Here is a 22,105-nt window from a genome sequence, read left to right as displayed (position 1 = left end):
CAAAATGAGATCATCTACATAGACACCTGATGTGACTTATCCGCAAGTATACGGGTCGTCTCAAGTAATAAAGTGATGAATCAAGTATCGTTCCCACGAGGATTTGCTGTTTGATTACTAAACTATGAATGAAGCGATTATTTGGGCTAATGATTAATGAATAAATGGTAAATGTAAATGAGCAAGGTAAATTGATTAATCCAATTTAAATGGGTAAAGAGCAAACAAATAAATTCTAATTCTAGCTCGCAATTAAACTAAAATTAACAATGGGTAATTTAAGCAAAAGTCTAATTATGGTAAAAGTGATTCCAGAGTTGGGGGTTTATGCATAAATTAGTTGGGATTTGTCTTGGGCATTCCAATTTTTAGGGAAAAATAGAGTTTGAAGGAAATTGATTCTAAATCCCTTTGATATCTTTTTCAAGCAAATCAAAGCGTATTCTAAAATAACCAAACCTACTTTCGTATGTATTTGATTATTTTAAAACCCATTAAGTTTTGTAACCAATAATTAATTCCTCTTAAAGTCCTAGTTTATTTCTAAATCTAGGTGATTTTAAGTTCCAATCCATGATTACCCATCAATGACTTTCACCTTTCGGTCCTTCAATCAAAGATTAACACAATACCCAATGGGTACCAACATTAGGCAAGTAAATCAAGCACACAAGGAAGGAATCAAAACTCATATTCATATAAAATAAGGAAATACCCAGTCCAAATCCACAAATTAATCTAAAACATATTTCCCAACTCTGAAATCTAAAGAAATTACTCACTCATGATGGTATTTACAAGAAATATTGATGGAAAAGTAAAGGAAAACATGATAAGAGGACTGAAATAGAAAAACCCAGGTGAAGAACCAAGGTCTCTGGTTTCTGGAGCTCCAAACTCGTGCAGCAGCTCCTCTTCCTAGAGAGAATGGCGTATTCTCTCCCTATTTCTATATATTTTCTTTCCTTTTTGTTTTTCCTCCCCTTCCTCTTATGGAAAAAATAAGGAAATGATGAATTTATATGGTCCCTAAAAGTTACCCTAAAAGTAAATAAAAGACAAGGAGTGGATAGGAAATGAGGTGTAAAATTATCCAAGTCAGCAGCACTATTCACGTTCTGGGCATTCTGCTTAGGGTTCGGCTTAACCCTAAGCAGCTTCTTAGCAAATTTAGCCTCTGGTCGCACTGTCTGCTTAAGGTTAAGCAGACCTTCAGCAAATCTCGGCAGACTTATAGTAAAATGGACTTTTCTGCTCATGCTTGACTTGTGTTGCACCTTAAGCATTGCCGCTTTACCCTAAGCATGACCTTAAGCAAAGCCTCAAGCAAATTTCGGCTGGTTTGCTTTTTCAAGGTTTGATTTCTTTAACTTTCCTCCATGCTTAAAGAACTCCAAATTTCTTCAAATCACTTCCTATTGCACTCATTGATCTTCGATTTGCCACAAAATCCTATCAAAAACAACAAAATTACAAAAATCACATATAAAGTATTTAAATTTAACAAATAAGCTAAAATAAAGCTAAAAACATAAAATATACTAAAATATAAGGGAAAAATGGATGCAAAACTACCCTAAAATGCCTATATGAAATGAGTGTAACAACACCAACAATCATAATTTTTTCTTCAACTTTTCTTTTGTAAAGAGCATGTTCATGCGGACACTGTTCAAAATCAAGTGCCTTTAAATACCCATCAAGCTTCGAATTCCATGCTCTAGGTGTTTGCCTTAACCCATATAAAGCTTTATGTAATTTCAAGACTTTATATGGGTTTTTCTTGTCTTCATATCCAATTGGCTGTGCGACGTAAACATCCTCTTCCAATTCACCATTTAGGAACGCCGTTTTAACGTCCATATGATGAACCTCCCAATCTTTTTGAGCCGCAATCGCCAATAAGACCCTTATAATTTCAAGTCTTGCAACTGGTGCAAACACCTCATTGTAGTCTATGCCTTGTCTCTGCACATAGCCCTTTGCCACTAATCTGGCTTTGTGCTTTACAATCTTGCCATTTGGATCCTTTTTTAACCTGTACACCCATTTCAAACCGATTGGCTTGTGACCCTTTGGCAGATCTGTAAGTACCCATGTACCATTTTTCTGAATTGAGGCAATCTCCTGCTCCATTGCGCTTCTCCAATTTTCGTTCTTAGAGGCCTCTTCAAAAGAAGTGGGTTCCTCTAAAGAAAGAAAACATAGGCTGGCTTCTTCTATTTCTCGAGTATTATTATAAATCTCTTGAAGAGATTTGTATTTTTGAGGATGGCTCGAACTGGAACTTGAGTTTGAGCTTTGTGACTGCGTGCTAGGTGAGGAGATCGAGCTTGGAGTTGATGGTGTTGCTACTTATGAAGGAGTTTCTGCTTCTGAAGGATTTACTGCCTGTTTGTTGAAATTTACAGTAAATTCTTCGGCTTCCTTTATTCTCTCCACTGGATCATTGTTTCATTGCCATTTTCTTCCTTCCTCAAATACTACATCACGACTCACAATGATTTTGTTCCGGCTTGGATCAAATAACCTGTAGGCTTTAGTTCCACTTTCATAACCAAGCATTATTGCTTGATTACTTCTATCAACTAATTTAGTAAGATTAGGAGTTACATCTTTTACATGTGCTACACATCCAAACACACGAAAATGATGAACATTAGGAATCTTACCGAACCAAGCCTGATAGGGAGTCAATTCTGGAATACTCTGCGTAGGAGCTCTGTTCAAGATGTATACCGCCGTTTTTACTGCTTCTGCCCAGAATCTCGACAGGACCTCCATGCTCTTTAACATACATCTTACCATTTCTATAATTGTTTGATTCCTCCGCTCCACCACACCATTTTGTTGGGGTGAGTATGGAGCTGTAAGAAGTCGTTTGACTCCCTGCTCTTCACAAAACAATCTGAATGCTGTGGAGGTAAACTCTCCTCCGCGGTCTGTTCTGATTGCTCTTAACCTCATGTCAGATTCAGATTCAACGATTGCCTTGAATCTCTTGCTTTTCAACATATATACCCACATGAATCGGGAAAAATCATCAACCAATAACATGAAATAATTATTACCTCCACATGTTGTTGGTGTTATCGGACCACACAAGTCACTATGGACGAGCTCCAATGGTTTATTTGCTCTAAACTCTGATTTTTTCGGGAATGAGGTTCTGTACTGTTTCCCCACAAGGCATCCATCGCAAAGTTTGTCAACTTGATCAATGCTAGGCAATCCTTTCACCATGCCCCTTCTGCTGAGTTTTCTTAATGAATTGAAGTTAAGATGACCGTATCTAGCATGCCACGTCCAAGGTTCGTCATCCATCCTTGCCATTAAATTTATTGGCGTAGCAAGCTGTAATTTTGCGATATAGAGCCGATTTTTTTTTTTCTTTCAACATCCACCACCAGCTTGTTTCTCCAGTCATACAACTTCAGGTGTCCACCGCCAATAACAATTGTGCTACCTGCTTCATCAAGCTGTCCAAGGCTTATAATATTGCTTCTAAGCCTTGGGATGTAATAAACATTATGCAGTGTCAAATGTTCAGTATTTTTGCACTGAAATAAAACTGAACCTTGCCCACATATGTTAGCCATAGATCCATCACCAAATCTCACTTTACCAGTAATGGTTAGATTTAATTCAACAAAGCAGTGTTTTTCACCTGACATGTGGCTACTCGCACCTGAATCCAAGTACCAATTTCTTTCTTTCTTTTTGGCTTCACTTGTATTTTCTTGTAGCATGATAATTTCAGACTCCTCTGCTGGTAACAGTTCTGGTACACATGTTTCCAGCAGCAGCAAGGATGGTCTCTCATCTTCTTGTTGTTGTGTTAAGTTGGCCTTTTCATCTCTCTCTTTTGTGGAACATTCTGAAGCATAATGTCCCATTTGGCCGCAACTATAACACCTGATTTTACTTTTGTCTTTTTTCTTCTGTGGCTTCGACTCATCATCACCACTTCTTCTTAAATCACCGTTAATCCTTCCTCTACCACGGCCGCGTCCTCGGCCTCAACCTCTGCCTCCTCTTCCACTATTGTTATTTTGAGCTTTCTTGGAAGAGCTTCCCTCCTCTCTAGCCTTCCATTCAGCTCTAGTAAGAAGAACTGTTTCAGCCGAATTGCCTCCACAACCAAGCAATCGTTCTTCATGAGCTTTTAGTGATAACGATTTGGTTTTCAAATCACTAAATTCCTCTATAGCGGAAACTATCTGCAGAAATTTTGAGGAAGTAGAACGTAACAGCTTCTTAATCACCTTCTCATCTTCAACTATGTTACCAAGACTTCTTAATTTATTGACAATAATGGTGAGTTTTCCAGAGAATTCATCTATTGTCTCTGAATCACTCATCCCCAGTGCCTCGAACTCTCTCCATAAGGTTTGAGTTCTAACCTCTTTCACCTTTTCTGCGCCTTGGTTCATAATTTTGAGCATATTCCATGCCTCCTTAGCTGTCTTCTTGACCCCTAGTTGAAGCAAGGTATCCTCACCTATACCTTGATAGATGGCCGCCAATGCCATCTTGTCCTTTCGATTATCAACTGGACCTTCAGACTCGATTGGCTCCCAGACACCTTGAGCCATCATAAATACTTCCATTTTAATAGCCCATGCTGCATAATTGCTCTTTGTCAACATGGGATATTTTAGCGTAACCGAGCCCTCCTTCTCCTGACTCGACACGCTTTCTCTATTGGAAGCATCGCTGGCGGCATCCTCTCTTTCTTTCAGCTCTCTCTCTCTTTGTTCTCGCTCTCTCCTTGCTCTCTCAATCTCAAGATGAGACATGTTTCAGGCCTTGATCAACCTGGCTCTGATACCAAATGTAGACAAGAAAACAGGATAACAACAAGAGAGCAACACAATTAATTTAACTCTTTTTTATGGTGATCTATCTTTTACACAGATAGCACACCGATTTTTATATTAAAATTCAACAAAGTGGATCTACAAAATAGGAGGAAGTGGCACATATAACTCCTAAAACCTCTCCCATATAGCTGACCAGATCTAATATTAACTAAACTCCTATTATTACTCCTACTGGAGTTTGACTCTTTATTTGTAAAAAAAAAAACAAATAATTCTTCCTATGCTGTACAACGTACAAAACATAAAAAAAATAAAACAAGTTTAATTAGCATCAACAAATACTATATAAACACATATGGAGAAGGTGACTTATTTCCTGGTAGGTTTTCATACCAAATTGTGTTCTCAAGAATTTTCTCTTTATTTAAAAAGACAAAAAGCAAAAGGAAAAAAAGGTTGATATTTCCCTTAAATCATGCGACATCAACGAATGTTTGTCCAGTTGATTAGGCTTCTTTTGTTCATACTTTATATATAATAGATTTGGTCAAATATATTATGTTATCCTCTTGCAGTTTTATCAAACTTCACCAACTCTTGGCCCTTGAACATCACAGAGAACATATTACATTGCCAGCTTTTATAATTTAAAACCGTATATACCTTCTCAATAATGTCAAAAATTAATTGTTAAATCCAAGTTCTTGTGCTTCTATGATAAAAGATGGCCTATTGCACAAGGTTTCCTGAATTGCAGCCCTTGCAGGCTCTAATCTTAGCTACTTGATTGAAGTTCTGTTTTGGGTGCTTATGTATTTGCCTCTCTTATCCATTGGCTTCTGGGTTGTATTGGACATATTATTCCTGTAATCCTATTTGAATTAGCCAAAAAAAAAAAAAAAAAAAGGTGCATGCTTCTGAGGGAGAAGTGACACTTGAAATTTATACGAGGTGGCATTTACAAGATATAGCTAACAAGTCTACTTTACAGTTCCAAAGTTTTTTCAGTCAATCTCCACGTGTGCAAAGCTCAATTCATATCCCAGAGAGAGCCCAAGGAATCCAAAATGCTAGTGTCACCATCTTCAGAATTCCATTTCAGATAACAGAAACACGAATCCAAACCACCACTATCCCCATGAATTTTCATTTCAGTTTGATCACCTGATAACTCTGGCATCCAATCATACAGCCTTGTTTCGTATGGCGAATTCAAGTATGTGGAACTTGATAACTCATAGTGCTGGCCCAAGGGAGATTCTTTAGTTCCTACTTTATCTTCTACAGATTTATAGTCTCCCATGTTACAGTCCAAGGAATTTGTATCGCCTTTCTGATACAAGAAATCTTGTTTAGCTATGTTTACTTTGCACCGGAAGTTTTCTGCCCCAGAGCATGGAAAATACTTTTCAGTAAAGGGAAAAAGAGAAAATTGTATTTGAGTATAGGAAAATATGCGTTGCTTGCACCTTCTTGAGCTTGTAGTTTCTTTTTCAGATGAGTTCTCCAGTAGTTCTTGATATCATTATCAGTTCTTCCAGGCAACCTTCGAGCAATCTTTGCCCATCTGCAAGAGAATATTAACAATCTCTAGCTCTATCAGCACTCAAGAAATCTTCTCATGCTAATTAAACTGAGCACACTAGCAGAAGATAACATTACTTGTTTCCCCATAGCTCATGAAGCTGGATAATAATTTTCTCTTCTTCGGCACTTATCTGTCCACGCTTAAGATTGGGACGGAGGTAGTTCAGCCATCGCAGCCTGCAACTCTTGCCAGTTCTGTGTAAACCTGCAATCAATTTAACAACTATTTATGACAGAGTTCATCACAAAAATAAAGAAACGAACATCTTGATTCCGTCCTATATAGAAACTCTACCAGATGCTGTTGCAATGAAATCCCATTTTCGATCCCCGAAAAGGGTTACGAAAGTCACTAATTGCTCATCTTCTTCCTCTAGCCAAGTCCCTTTACGCAATTTATTGTCTCCTTGAGTAGCTGCTGCTTGGCAAGCCATTATTGTCCTGAGAATATCAGAGAGCTTTCAATCTTCTTATATAAGGAGCAAAGGTGGCAAAAGGTAAGTATCTAAGGGATCAAAACAACAGAAAGGGTGACCAGAAAAATCTACATGGCCAATATACGTGGATAACACTAGTTTGTGGGTACTCCACCTTTGGCTTACACGAGTTCAAAACTAACATGTCTTTAATTAGCACGACCCAATAATCTCTCTATGCATCACCATTTTTGTCATTGTTTTTCAATCATCACTACAACTGCAAGCATTGCAATTTGCAGATATTAGTTAGCTTCTTATATCTATCTATTTATTTATTTTTATCATTTTTCTATAATCGCCTCCTCACTGATGGGAAATATTAGCTAAATTCGTTTTTTTTTTTTGTGCTTGTGTGTGACATATCAGGAATAATTTTAGTATTTTAATTATTTAATATGATTGGAAAAAAAAATTAAAGAAAGTATAGGAATGTTAATCCTTAAAAAGGTATTGAAGGATTATGATAGTGTTTTGGAAGGTAGCAAGGAATCCAAATTATGCTTCTCTATCCAGATCTTCTCTTAGATTTTGTTTAAAAATTTATAGAGGTTATGCGAAGCATGTGTTGGATACTTGGATATATGTAATGCTTGCAATTCGGTATGAAGATATGACAATTTCAGAGTTAAGAGCTGAATGATTTTAGGTCCTTTACTATGCCATTAAGGTTATGATTGTCAATGTTTTATCATTGCCCCAGTTAAGCTAGAGCAGCTCCAAAGAGGAATATTAATTATGTGACCATGGATACTTTTCATTGTGCATCTCTGCTGTTAAGTATACATATAGAGATTGATATTTTAATTTAAAGACGACAAAATTTCATCAAGAACTTTGTATTTGACTCGAAGGCAAAATATGATTGACGCTGCAGGTGGCATACAAGTTAAATAGTCTTAAGAAAATATGAATGCCTAATTCAGCTTCAAAAACTAACTCAAGAGGAGAGATATCTGTAACATTCCTAATTTTTAAATAATTATTTTATATGTAAATATTTTATTCTAACCCTAGTATTGTGGGTTTCGCGTAGTTACTTTCGTTTCGTGGAAATTTGATCGTTGCCCGGATCTGCAATTTCGAGCCGAGCAGATAAGCTGCTGGAACCATTTTGAAACAGAGTTAAAGTTATAGGCTACCCGCCCATTTGTAGATACCCCAGATGCGTTTCAAGCATCAGAATTGGCATAGGTAAACCCAAACCCAAAGTTTTTTTAGTTATTTAGTGACGGGTTTAGAATAAAAATCCATAAAATATTCGAGAGTTATTAGAAAATTATAATTCCTTTTGTAATAGATTTATAATATTGTTGAAGACCGCGGGACAAAATTTTAGAATTTTTAGAGTTTATTTGAGTGATTTTTGCAGAATGTCCGTTTTAAGGGCTAAAATGTACTTTTTCAAGTTTTTGACTATTGCCTGGTTTAAAGGGCATAGGAGGGCCCATATAATATTGATGAGATATGGGTTGAGATGTGTGATTTTAGAAGTGTTATTTAAATCATTTTGCAGGTTGGGTAGGTTCTAGGTATAAGAGAAACTCTGTCAAATTTTCGACATAAATTAGGCTATCTGTTGTCTCTTTAGAGTCTTATTTAAATTGGTACTAATAAATTTATAATATAATTATTTAGGTGATCAATGTCAGTTATTTTCCTTCACCCAGCAGCCACAATAGCCCCCGGTGTATTGTGAGTAGATATTGATTTTATTTACAATTTCAATATTATTATTTATTCAAGGTATGCTCATGCATCACGTATACATATGTATATGTATGTAGTTAAATATTAGGCACACATGTTATTGCATTTGTGCTTGTTGACATTGTTGTTGTTGTTATTTTTTGGTGACTTGGAACTGTGTGTGTGAGTGGATGTGTATGTGGATATGGGTAGGATGGGTAGACGTGACTGGAGCTTGACTCGTTAAGACCTAATCCTTATTATGGATAAATCGGGGTAGATGCGGCTTTGAGTTGATATTGTTGGCCCCCGCATTTAGATATTAAGAGAAAGTACGGCTTTGAGTTAATCTTGCTGGCAGATATTAGAACTAAGAGAGCTGGGTAGCGGGATCAGCTCCCCATATATATATATGTGTGAGTGCTCCATATTACCTTGGGTGTGATATGACTTGTTTTGCTTGGTTTGTATTAAGATGATGCATTTCATTTCTAAGGACACATTAGAATTAGATAGTCATAGAAATTGTATATAAAATCAATATCTTACTCTATGAGTTGAACGCTTACTCATGTTTACCATATTTTTTCAGGCTATAGGAGGAGTTTTTTTTTCCAGAGTAACCTACTTTCTTTCTCGCAGGTTTAACATCAGTTATTTATTTATTTTATTATTTTTTAAATTTAAAATCTAGAACTCCGCAAGTGTTAGCAGTATTACAGATCTTATTAGAGACAATGTCAAATTGAGTTATTGATTTTTACTGAACGAAAATTTTTATGATATATAAATAATTTATAAATGGTGGTAATAGGGTTAAGCTGGGCTCTCCTTGCTTTAGTAGCTGATATTCATTGGGTTGGGTTGACCCGAATTAAAATGAAATATTTTATTTTTATTTTATTTACATGTTGGGCCTTAGTTTTTGGGCCTTGGTTATGGATTTAAGAACAATAAGGCTTACTACAGGCTTCGAGGGCTTTATGCCAGCTCAGGTCCTAGTGTCGGTCCGGCTCATGGGATCGAGTCATGAAAATATTGGTATTAGAGTTTAGGCTCCAGATTCATGGGAAGTATATGTCTAAGGCTTAAGAAGAGTTTGGTTAGGGGTTCACATGCGGAGTATAGGATCCTATTTCGTCTTCTTCTGTAACTCCTTATTTTTAGCTTTTGCATTATACCTCGGGTAATATAAGAGTGCTTCAGTTAGTGTCTTGATTTTCGTGGAGTACATAGAGATATGAAATAGAGTTAGCTGACATGTTGAAGTCTGCCATGAGGATACGTACTCTAAGAAATGCTATTAGGGGTGAGCAGATTTCGGTTCAAATAGAAAAATCGAATCGAACCGAATCAATTTAGTTTAATCAGTTTAATTTTAAAATTCAATTGGTTCGATTCGATTTTATATTATAAAAATTTTGATTATTTTGGTTCGATTCAGTTTTGAAGGGAAAAAAATCGATTAAACCGAATCGAATTGAGTAGTAATTTTATATATTCAAATCGAACCAAATCGAACCGAATTAATTTTTGAATTGATTTATTTTTATGGGAAATTTATGAATTATATTTAATTTTTTATATATAAATTATTTAATCTTATTGATTTATGGTTATTAGGTTCAAACCAAAATCAAAATTAGACCAAATAACTTGAAAATTAAGTCTAAATTAAAAAATAAACAAAAATCAAAATCGATCGATTTGAACCGAACCGAACCAAAATAGAGCGGTTCGATTTGATTTGATTTTTCATGAATTTCGGTTCGATTCAATTTCTAAAATATATAATTCGGTTTTCATAATTTAATTTGGTTCGGTTCAGTTTGAACTGAATGCTCACCCTTAAATGCTACGTTTCTATCAGTATGGGTTTAAGTGGCGTGCCTGATGCGTACTCCGCAAGTATATGGGTCGTTCAAGTGGTAAAGAAAAGATATCGTCCCACAGAGATTTATTGTTTGAATACCAAACTATAAAAGTCACAATTATTTGGGCTATCAATAATTTGTGCTAAAAATAGAGTAAGAGATGCAGCAAATTAAATTGAGAAAATAAAGAAATTATAATGAATTAAGCAATTAAAATTCTAAGCACTATACTAATTTATCAAAATTTCAGTAAATAATTAAAGATTTAATTAATTAATGGTAAAAATTGATTCCAGAGTTAAAGTTCATGAAGTAAATTTCATTGGGATTTGGATAAGCAAAATCAAGATTAACGGAATATAAGTTTGAAGGAAGTTGATTCTGATTTCCTTTAATTTCTCTTTCAAGCAAACTAAAGAGTGTTTTAAAGGAAACTAAACCCCAGTCTCATGCGATGTTTAATTACCCAAAATCCTTTAAGCACTTTAATCAACTTGAAATTCCTCTTAATCCACTAGTTTATTTCTAACACTAGGTGATTAAGTTCATTATCTTGATTATCTATCATAGATTTTCACCTCTCGGTCCTTCAATCTAAGATTAAGAACAAATCTAAAGGGATAAAGACAAAAGGTGTAAAATGTGTGAAAAGAAAAATTTTTTCCATGTCAGCAAATCTACCAGCGCCATCCCACATGCCTCATGTTGATTTAAGTTATTTTTCACATGCCTCATGTTGATTTGAATGAGGAGCCTTTAGATTCTGCACGACTAACTACACGGGGCATGTTGAAGTCCTTGAAACTTTCGGCGTGTTTTGTTCCAAAATCTCTGTCTACACGATCCAGTGTTGAATCTACATGCCTCATGTGGATTTCTGCTGGCTGACTCTTTTCTTCACACGACCTTCAAAACAGGGCATGTTGAAGCCTTTGAAAATCTTGGCTGGTCTTCTTCCTTAAACAAATTTTCTTCATTTTTCACACTACTTTAAGCTTCCAAATCACTTTGAATTTCTTCTATATGTACCTTTCTGCCTTTAAACCTTATTAAAACCTATCAAAAACATTAAAATTCCAAAAATCAAACATAATAAAACTAAAATTAACAAATTAACTAAAATAAGCACTAAAAGCATAAAATTACTAATCTGAAAAGGGCAAAATGGATGTAAAACTACCCTAAAATACCTATATAAAATGGGTTTATCAAATTCCCCCAAACTCAAATATTTGCTTGTACTCAAGCAAATTAAAAACAATTATATGTAATTGGGGTACCTTTTTCTTAGATTCATGAAAATCACTCATTCAAGCTTTCAAACTTAACTCTAGCCACCAACAAACCAAATACTCACCTTCAAGGTATAAAGAATTCAATTCTCACCAAAGTGATCACCGCTTAGCTTTGAGTCAATTATTCATTCCATCAAACCTAAACCCAAACCAATCAATTAAATAGAGAAATCATGCTCAAATAGGTTCTAAAACAATCCATAAACTAAAGTGTCTCAAATGATGATGGAAATAGTTAAATGAATGAATAATGTGCCAATCGCATAGGCAAACCAACTAATCCAATCTCTACTAATATAGCAAAACACAATCAAGAGATCAAAAAGACTTTTAATGGTTGTAATGGAGCTAAGGGGTAATAATGTGGCTAACAAAGAAAAGATAAAAGGGAAGCAAAACATGAGAATAATTAAATTGTTAAAGAGATCAAGATACACTTTTCTTTTCTTTATTATTATTATTATTATTATTATTATTATTTTTAAGAATCAAATGAGAGGAAGAACTTTAAAATAAATCACCAATGCTAGCTTACATTTTTTGAACTCTTTTAGTGACTACATAAATAACATTGAATTTTACATTGCAATTGTCCCTTTTTAATCCACCCCCAAACTTATTTCTTTATATACTTGGGTGGTAAATAATTTTTTTTAATTTATTTTTTTATAACATGATATGATTGCTAGCCAATTTTACTTTAGTACTTCTCCCACTTGATTGTTATATACTTTTTTTTTTCAACGTATCTATCACTTAATCAAATTATTCTAATGAAGGGTAGGTAAGTGTTTAGGTTAATGACTAGGTAAATTATGGGTGCCAAGGAAATAAGGGGTATAAATGAAGGCTTAAATTGATTTCAAAGAGAAATTTTAAAGTAAGATTGGTTAAGGCTAAAAATGTGGGTTTAAAATTCAAAGAATGCCTTGATCATTTCTCTTTCAAGTGAATACTAAGATTTCGCCTCTAAAGGTCTAGAAGGCTTGTTCTAGGATTGGTGAGATACAATTAGTTATTTCTTACTCTAGAGTTTACTTTAAGCACTCAAAACTCAATGTAATTAGTTGGGTGGTCCTTGGCTAAGAAGATATAAACATAGATAAGAATCTTATAACCTTATACCAATCCGAAACTTTCAATCCATCAAACCCATCTAGAGGCAAACTCAATCGCTTTAAAAAATGATTCTCAATCTTCTAGGAATTAGGTAGAAATTTATTTTTTTATGTATGCATGATTCCTAAAATGAATGTAAAAATAAAATAAAATAAAATAATGAAATAAAAACTATACATAATCTATATAATATCTATAAGCAAGTGTATATATTTACATGGTGTAAGTATATGGTGTATGTGAACTAAGTAACTAAGTATGAATGAAATGCAAATAAGTGATGCAATTTAAGTAATGTAAATAAAAAGGATTAAAAATTTTGCAAAAATTTTGCCCTCCCCCAAACTCAAATGAGACAATATCCTCATTGTCTTAATCCACACTGTAAAAAATGTAAATTAAATCAATAAATGATATAAACCAAGAAAGAGTTACCATGTAGAACATACATGCCTAGTGTTGAATGATCAGAATATGTACATGAGGCATGTTAATTATAAGTATTTGGAGCATGAGGCATGTTGAAGTAAAGGTAAATGGGCATGCCCTGTGTTGAATGCTGAGCAACTGACATTGGGTACCAACATGGGGCATGTCATGCTTCATGAAAATTTCGGTGGGTTTCAAAAATTTTGCAAATTTGAAGCAATTCAAATAGCTCACATGGTAGCATAACCCTTAGCATGAGGCATGGTAAAGGAAAGCAGTGTCAACATGCGACATGTGAATGTCCAGAAGTTACCTTAGATGCTGAATTGTCATAGCTAACAGAAGAGCTACTGCTAAACTTTCAATAATCTAGTTATATGACTATCAAAAAGCAATATTGATAATGCTATAACAATAGCCAATAGAAACTGAGATTAAAGAAAATGATCAATTCAATAGAAATCTGGATTACAAAGACAATGCATGCAGCACAGCAAAATAAACCAATGCAGCAGCAATAATGAACAAGCCAACATAAGATTCATGAAACAAACATAAATAAAGAAAAACAGAAATTAAACCATTTACAAACAGATAAAACATGTAGAAGTTCCAATAACCAGGAAATTAATAGTTGAAACATAAAGCAGACTGACCAATTTACACAATTAGAAACTAAAGTTTCATAAGGTAACTGAAACTAACAAAAACAAATTTCTAAAACTAGACAGTTGGTTGGTCTTCTTCATTTGTGGATTGTACTGGCTCATTTGCTGCTGCAGGTGCTTGCTCATTAGATTTCTCAGAAGCAGTATCCAGGTTTTCTACTATAGCCTTCATCTCTTCAAAAATGTCTTGGCCCTATTTGTACAGCTGGTTAAAAGAGGCTGCCAGTTTGTTATAAATGTCAATCATTTATTTGTCATGAATTTTCTGCTTTTATCTGAATGAAGAAAACTTCTTTTTAATCTTTTTCTCAAGCTTGGCTTGCTTCTGTCCAAGTGCATCAACCTTAGCTTCTAAAGCTTTCAGAACAACCATAAGATCAGAACTATTATCAGAAACAGGTTACCGTGTATCACTCATCTTGTCAATTTTGGTTTCCAAATTTTTAAGAAAAGCAAATAAGTCTGATTGTCCAACAGTAGGTGGGTGAGAGCTAGAAGGACCAGCATCAGATGGTTGTCCTATACCCTGTGATTGTTGTTGCTCTTCACCATCATGTCCCCCATCTACCAGCACATAAACATCACCTCTTTTCATACAAATTTTCATTTGGGTCATGATAATCCTGTCTAGAAAGGACTGGCCAACCATAGACACCATAGCACATTGATCAGGGTTAAAATCAAATGATTTGGCAATCACAGTCACCATTCCTCCAATAACTATACTGCCAGCTGATTGTTGAGAGACTATATGTTCCATATGAGAGTAAAGAAAACAACCACCATTTATCTTTTTCTTCTCTTTCATGCAATCATTTTTTCCTACAACTTCATTACTGTGCCCCTGCCTAATATAGTATAAGACATGAACCTTTGTAAGTATCTCAGAGAAGGGTCTTGTATAGTTGAGGCCTTAGCAGAACTAGGGTTGTAATACTTTCCATATGGTGCAATTGACTTCCAAAATGAAGAGGGGTCATAAATAGTCCTTTGCCACTCAATCACTTTTGCACCATCATTACAAAAACTAAATAAAGCATTCACTTGAGCAGTGTCAAGTTCTCTATCCTGACCCAAACACCTAAAGGAAATGATGTCCCTATGGTTATTGTTTATGGGCTAGAAATCCAATTTTAGTGAGCTTAAAGATTCAAATGTCAATTCCTTAGAAGTAGGTTCTTGAATTTTAGCAAAATCACTCCAACCTACATTCTCCAAATATTCACTAACAGAGTCATATAGCCCTATCTCCTTGAGACTGTGTTCATCAATGTACTTGGTGGCATGAATTTTCTTTTTAGCAAGTGCTTCATAATTTTTCCTCATTTCAAAATCTCTAAAAGTCCATGGGTAAAATGAATTTACCTTCTCGCCGAATTGAGGGATAACTGGACCAGTTTAAGACACTATTGGGGAATGATGCAGAGGTGATTAAACCCTAGTTAGAGCAGAAGAGACCTATGGAGAAATAGGACCTTGGGCAGCAGAGCAGGTCCTGGTACTGATTGGTTGTGGAGAAACAACCCTTTGTTGTTTTGGTGGAGCAGAGGAGCTAGAACTGATTTCTTTCTTTTTCGTGACTCATATACAGTGGAAGGGGCGGATTTTATGTGTTTTTGCGAGGAAGGTGTGGCATCTTGGGTTGCATTATTAGGATTAGGGGTAGGATGAGAGGATTGGCGAGGCGAAGAGTTAGGGTTCGTATCGGGAATTTGGAGATTTGGGGCCGAAATGGGAATTTTGGGTGTAGCATTAGGTGGTATAGGATTTGGTATTGGGGTTGAAGAGTTATTGTTACTAGCCATTTTTATGGCTCGTAGCTTGGGTATGTGGGTTGAAGGTTGTTTGGTGGGCACTATGGAAGGAACAGTGAAGCTTTTGGATCGTGCGGCTAATGAGATGAAATAGAATGAGATGGCTAGAGTAAAGGTTTAAGTGGTGATATACTTAGGGTCTGACATGAGGCATGTTGAGAATAGTTGTAGGGTGACATGCCTTGTGTGATTTGGGAAAAGATGAATAACATGAGGCATGTTGGAATAAAAGAGAAAAGTAACATACCCCGTGTGGTTGTACATGTGGTGCTACATGAGGCATGTGAGACCCCATGAAATTCTCGACAGGTTTTACTTTTTTAGCAATTTAAAGTGCTAAGAACAGGTTTTGATGGTGACACTACCCCTAGTATACATCATGTTGAACCTAGTGCTAAATGACTTGATATACAACCCAAAAATGTGATCCTAAACACACTGAAACCAAACCCAAAACACAATTTGCACAAAAATTTCACTTAAAATCCAATTGAAACCCAATTAATCACTAAGAACAATTAAAATTCATCAATCCAACAAGCACAAACTAAAACATTACTCAACTAATATTCATATTAACAGTCATACCACAAGGAATAACACCCAAATTTAACCCAAAACTCAACATTAAAAATTCATGGACAAGGGACAAAATTCTGCTACAGACACTGTTCACATGACCAAAATTCTACAGAATTGTACTATGAAATTTCATAAAATATCCAATGGCAAATATGTCAATCTTAGTGTAATACTTCAAAATTAATTACCCAAAAAGTAAAATCAAAAGCATGTTGCTATTGATTACCATGAAAGTTTTTACATTTCTCACCAATTTCCTCAAAATTTTGGAACAAAAATGGCCTTCCACTCCACCATGTTACTACAATCAGACATAAAGCTCAAATTAGTTCAGATTTAACTTTGTTAAGAACAACATGTACCATGAAAAACAAATATAAGGTTCAACAACTTCCCAAACACTTATTCTTTTAATTCAGTATACACATTTGCTTAAAAATCACCATTAACTTGCAAAAAGAAATTTTAATATCAAATTTGAGTTCAATGGGGTATAAAACGAAACAAAATAAAAGAAAAATTAAGTATAAGGAAAAATTTTGGGGTGCCTCCCAAAAAGTGCTAATTTTAGATTATTAGCTTGGCCATCCTTAATTTAGTGAATTGGTGGATCATCAAGGAAACAACTTGTTCCTTTCTCAAATGGCTAGCCTATGATATAAATCTTGAGCCTTTGACCATTAACTTTAAAAAACCCAGAATTTTCACTCTAAATATCCACAGCTCCATGTAGATAAACTTTGATGACCTTGAAAGGACCAGACCATCTTGATTTCAACTTTCCAGGAAAGAGTATAAGTCTAGAATTATACAATAAAACTAGGTCACCCTCTTTAAACTCCTTTCTTTTAATATACTTATCATGCTAAAATCTAGTCCTTTCCTTAAAAATCCTAGCATTCTCATAGGCATCCAACCTTATCTCTTCAAGTTCATTTAATTGAAGCGACCTTTTCTCTCCAGCACTTTTTAAGTCAAAATTCAAAGTTCGGATTGCCCAATATGCTTTGTGTTCCAACTCAACTGGCAAATGATATGATTTCCCATAGACTAGCTTAAAAGGTGTAGTTCCAATGGGTGTCTTGTAAGTTGTCCTATACGCCCATAATGCATCATCTAGCCTCAATGACCAATCCTTTCTTGAATGATTAATAATTTTTTCCAAAATTCTCTTCAATTCCCTATTAGATACTTCAACTTGTCCACTGGTCTGAAGATGGTAAGGTGTAGCTACCTTATGAGTAACTCCATATTTCTTCAAAAGATTTTCAAACTGTTTATTGTAGAAATGAGATCCACCATCACTGATTAAAGCTCTTGGAGATCCAAATCTAGTAAAAATAAACTTCTTCAAAAATTTCACTACTACCCTTGCATCATTTGTAGAGGAAGCAATGGCCTCAACCCATTTTGATACATAATCCACACCTACCAAAATATATTTATTCTCAAAAGATGATGGGAATGGTCTCATGAAATCTATGCCCCAAACATTAAATAACTCAATCTCTAAAATTTCTTATTGTGGCATTTCATTTTTTCTTGAAATATTCCGCACTCTTTGACATCTATCACATCTCAAAATAAATTATCTCACAATTTTGAATATGTGTGGCTAATAAAATCCAGCATGAAGTACTTTAGCCACTATTTTATCCACATGGAAATGACCTCCATAGTTAGAAGAATGACAATGCTCTAAAATGTTTCCTATTTCCTCTTCAGGCACGCACCTTCTAACTAGGCCATCATTATATCTCTTAAATAATAATGGATCCTTCCATGTATAAAATTTCACATCATGCAAATATTTCTTCCTCTGTTGATAGCTCAAATCTAGTGGGAAAACTCCACATGACATGTAATTGACAAAATCTGCAAACTATAGCAATGCGGCAACAACAACAAGCAATTGCTCATTTGAGAAGAACTCGTCAATTTGCAATTCCTCCTCAATTCCATCTTTATTCTCATACTTAATCCTTGATAGAAGATCCGCTATAATATTTTTAGCTCCCTTTTTATCTTTAATTTGTAAACCAAACTCCTGTAGCAATAGAACCCATCTTATCAGTCTTGGCTTTGCTTATTTTTTATTCATCAAATATCTTATGGTAGCATGGTCTGTATAGACAATCACTTTTGATCCAATCAGATATGACCTAAACTTTTCCACAGCAAATACCATAGCTAAAAATTCCTTCTCAGTGGTGGCATAATTTACTTGAGCATCATCTAAAGTTTTGCTGGCATAATAGATTGCATAAGACCTCTTTTCTTTTTTCTGACCAAGTATAGCTCCTACAGTAAAGTCACTAGCATCACACATAACCTCAAATGGCAATGACCAATTCGGAGGTTGCATAATAGGGGCTGTTGTTAGAGCTTTCTTCAACCTGTTAAAAGCATCAAAACAAGCTTGGTCAAAATTAAAAGAAACATCATGATTTAACAAATTTGTAAGAGGTTTAATAATTTTTGAAAAATCCTTTATAAATCGCCAGTAGAAACCAGCATGCCCAAGAAAACTTCTAATTCCCTTCACTGAAGTTGGTGGAGGTATCTTCTCAATCACTTCTACTTTGGCCTTGTCCACTTCAATTCCTCTATGTGACACAAATGTCCAAGAACAATGCCTTCTTACACCATAAAATGACATTTCTCCCAATTTAGCACCAAATCTGTTTCTTCACATATTTTAAGCACTTTAGAGAGGTTAGATTGACAATTATCAAAACAAAAACCATATACTGAAAAATCATCCATAAAAACTTCCATAATTTTCTCAATAAAATCAGAGAAAATGGCCATCATACACCGCTGAAAAGTAGTTGGTGCATTACATAAGCTAAAAGGTATTCTTCTATATGCAAATGTACTATATGGACATGTGAATATGGTTTTCTCTTGATCACTAAGATGTATTGGGATTTGGAAAAAACCAGAAAACCCATCCAAATAACAAAAATATGAATGTTTTGCTAACCTTTCTAACATTTGATCAATAAAAGGCAAGGGAAAATAGTCTTTCCTAGTGGCACTATTAAGCTTCCTGTAATCTATGCACATCCTCCATCCTATGAAAATTCTAGTAGGTATTAACTTATTATTTTCATTTTTCACAACAATCACACCTCCTTTCTTAGGGACTACATGAACTGAGCTAACCCAACTACTGTCAGAAATAGGATAAATGATCCCAGCTTCAAGCAATTTCAAGACTTCTTTCTTCACCACCTTCTTTGATGTTCTATGGTGGCTTTAAAATTATCCTCTAAAAGAATCCTATGCATGCACAAGGTAGGGCTTATACCCTTGATATCATCAATGGTGTAACCAATGACTTTCCTATACGCTCTTAAATCTCTCAATAACTTTTCAACTTGTACATCATTCAGAATTACACTAATAATGACAGAATAAGTTGAATTAGGTCCAAGAAAAGCATACCTTAATGTAGATGGAAGCGGTTTGAGGTCTACCTGTGGTGCTTCCTTCTCATCTAGCAAGGGTGGTTGTGTAACTTCATGTTTGAACTCTTCAACTTGCAAAACTTGATCTCCTACAACTTCTTGAGTAGCCTCCAAATTTTGAGAAAAGCTACAACTTTAGGATTTTCATCTTTTGTTGTTCTACTATGTACCAAACAATTCTCCAAAGGGTCCTTAGGATATCTTTTCCTAAATTCTTCTTCTACTATCTCATCAATAACATCTACCCTTAAATAAGGATCAACTCCATGATGTTTCTTCAAAGCTTGATTTGAATTAAATTCCACCTCCTCTTCTCCAACTTTTAATGTCAATCTACCATTCTTCACATCAATTATAGCCCCTGCTGTGGCTAAAAATAGCCTTCCTAAAATGATAGGTATGAGAATATCGTCTTCTATTTCAAAAACCACAAAATCCATAGGAATGAAAAATTTCTCAACTTTTAATGGTATATTCTCCAAAATTCCTACTGGATATTTGATAGATCAATCAATTAGTTGCAAAGAAATGGTTGTTGGCTTCAATTCTCCAACCTTCAACTTTTCAAAAATAGAGAGAGGCATCAAACTTACACTAGCTCCAAGATCACACAATGCTTTGTCAATGTTAGTGTCCCCAATGTGACAAGGAATAGAGAAACTTTCTGGATCCTTCAACTTCAGTGGGAGCTTATTCTGTAAGAGAGCACTACACTCCTCTGTCAATGCCACAGTTTCATAATCTTCTAGTCTCCTCTTATTTGACAAAATTTCTTTCAGGAACTTAGCATATGAGGGCAATTGAGAAATTGCATCTGTAAATGGAATGTTTATGTAAAATTTCTTCAAAACTTCCAAAAATTTCCTAAACTACTTATCTAGCTTTGCTGTCTGAAACCTCTGACGATATGGCAATGATTGCTTGTATGGTGGTGGAGGCACATACTTTTCCTCTTCTTCTTTTTCAATTCCCTTCTTTTTGTTTGCTTCCTCATTAACTTCATCATGATTTGAAGTAGATTCATTATTGTCTTCATCTTCTTTCTTCTTTTCCTCTTCTACCTCATCTTTCTTTTCATCTCCCAAAATTTTCCCACTCCTTAGGATCACTGCCTTGCAATGTTCTCTAGGATTCTCTGGTTGACTTGGAAGTTTTCCTTGTGCTTTGCTAGAAGAACTTGCTTGTTGAGCTATTTGGTTTTCCAACATCCTGTTATGAATGGCAAGCTGATCTATCCTTGAAGTTAATTGCTGAATCATTTTTCCTTGTTTTTGTTGAGCAGTTAAGAAATTCTCCATCATAGACTTTAAAATTGAATCTTGGTCTGAAGACTGAACTGATGGTTGTGGAACAGGTGCATTTTGATTCCTTTGTGGTGGAAATCTAGGTGGTACTTTGTTTAGCTGAAAATTCTGCTGTTGTTGCTGGAAATTAGGAGGTTGTTGATAATTCTACTACTGTTGTCCTTGTTAACCTCCCTAAAAAAAGTTAGGGTGATTACTCCATGTTGGATTATATGTAGCCAAAAAAGGATTACCAACTGGTTTCTGATTATAATTTCCAACAAAATCAACTTGCTCATTTCCAATCTCTTGCCCATAAGAAGGAAAATCATTGATACAATGCATATTTCCTATACCAACATCTTTTGCATGACTAAATCCTCTAATTAAAGCATCAACCTTTATGCTTAACTTATCCATTTTTCTCCTCAAAGCATCAAATTTGGCATTGACCATACTCATGGCATCTAAACATATACACCAGCTGATGGCTTCTTCATTTCATTTCTTTCACAACTTCATTGATAATTGTTATAAGCAATTTTATCCAGTGCTGAATAAGCTTCATCTTCTGACTTCTCCATAAGATCACCTCTTGAAGATGCATCAATTATACTTCTAATTGCTAGAGAACTACCATTGTAGAAATGTTGAACTAGCATCTGTAGACACCATATTTTGGCCGACCTCCGAAGGCAAGGACTTTTAAAATTGAAACTTTGTTATCCGCTCTCAACCGATGTCCCTAATCACAAATGGCTTTTTTGGACTCGCCGATTGCTCGTCCCTGGAATAGACCGATCTCACGCTTAAGTTAAATTGTTTTCTTAATCTTTTGGTCTTTATCAGATGAGTTTGAGTCAACACTGGGTCTTCGGATCATCCAATCTTATCTACTGATATTCTTCGATCTCTCTGTACAAATATTACAGAACTTCATTTGGCTAATGTTGTGATCGGACTTCTCACTTGAATGCCCCAGATATTCCTTAA

General features: G+C 35.0%; 1 protein-coding gene across 1 annotated transcript; it reads right to left on the bottom strand.

Moving 5' to 3' along the window:
- Positions 1-20,335: 20,335 nt before the first annotated feature.
- On the bottom strand, positions 20,336-21,532 carry LOC131178800 (uncharacterized). Its single transcript, XM_058144740.1, has 3 exons — positions 21,371-21,532; positions 20,734-21,253; positions 20,336-20,643 (listed from the first exon to the last, which is right to left on the bottom strand). Exons 1-3 carry the CDS (start codon positions 21,530-21,532, stop codon positions 20,336-20,338), a joined length of 990 nt encoding a protein of 329 aa, XP_058000723.1.
- Between the last annotated feature and the right edge of the window lie 573 nt (positions 21,533-22,105).

This window comes from Hevea brasiliensis, chromosome 3 (genome assembly GCF_030052815.1).
Source record: "Hevea brasiliensis isolate MT/VB/25A 57/8 chromosome 3, ASM3005281v1, whole genome shotgun sequence".
Lineage (NCBI taxonomy): Eukaryota > Viridiplantae > Streptophyta > Magnoliopsida > Malpighiales > Euphorbiaceae > Hevea > Hevea brasiliensis.
The sequence above is the reverse complement of the archived record's forward strand: the minus strand, read 5'-3'. Positions and strand labels throughout refer to the sequence as shown.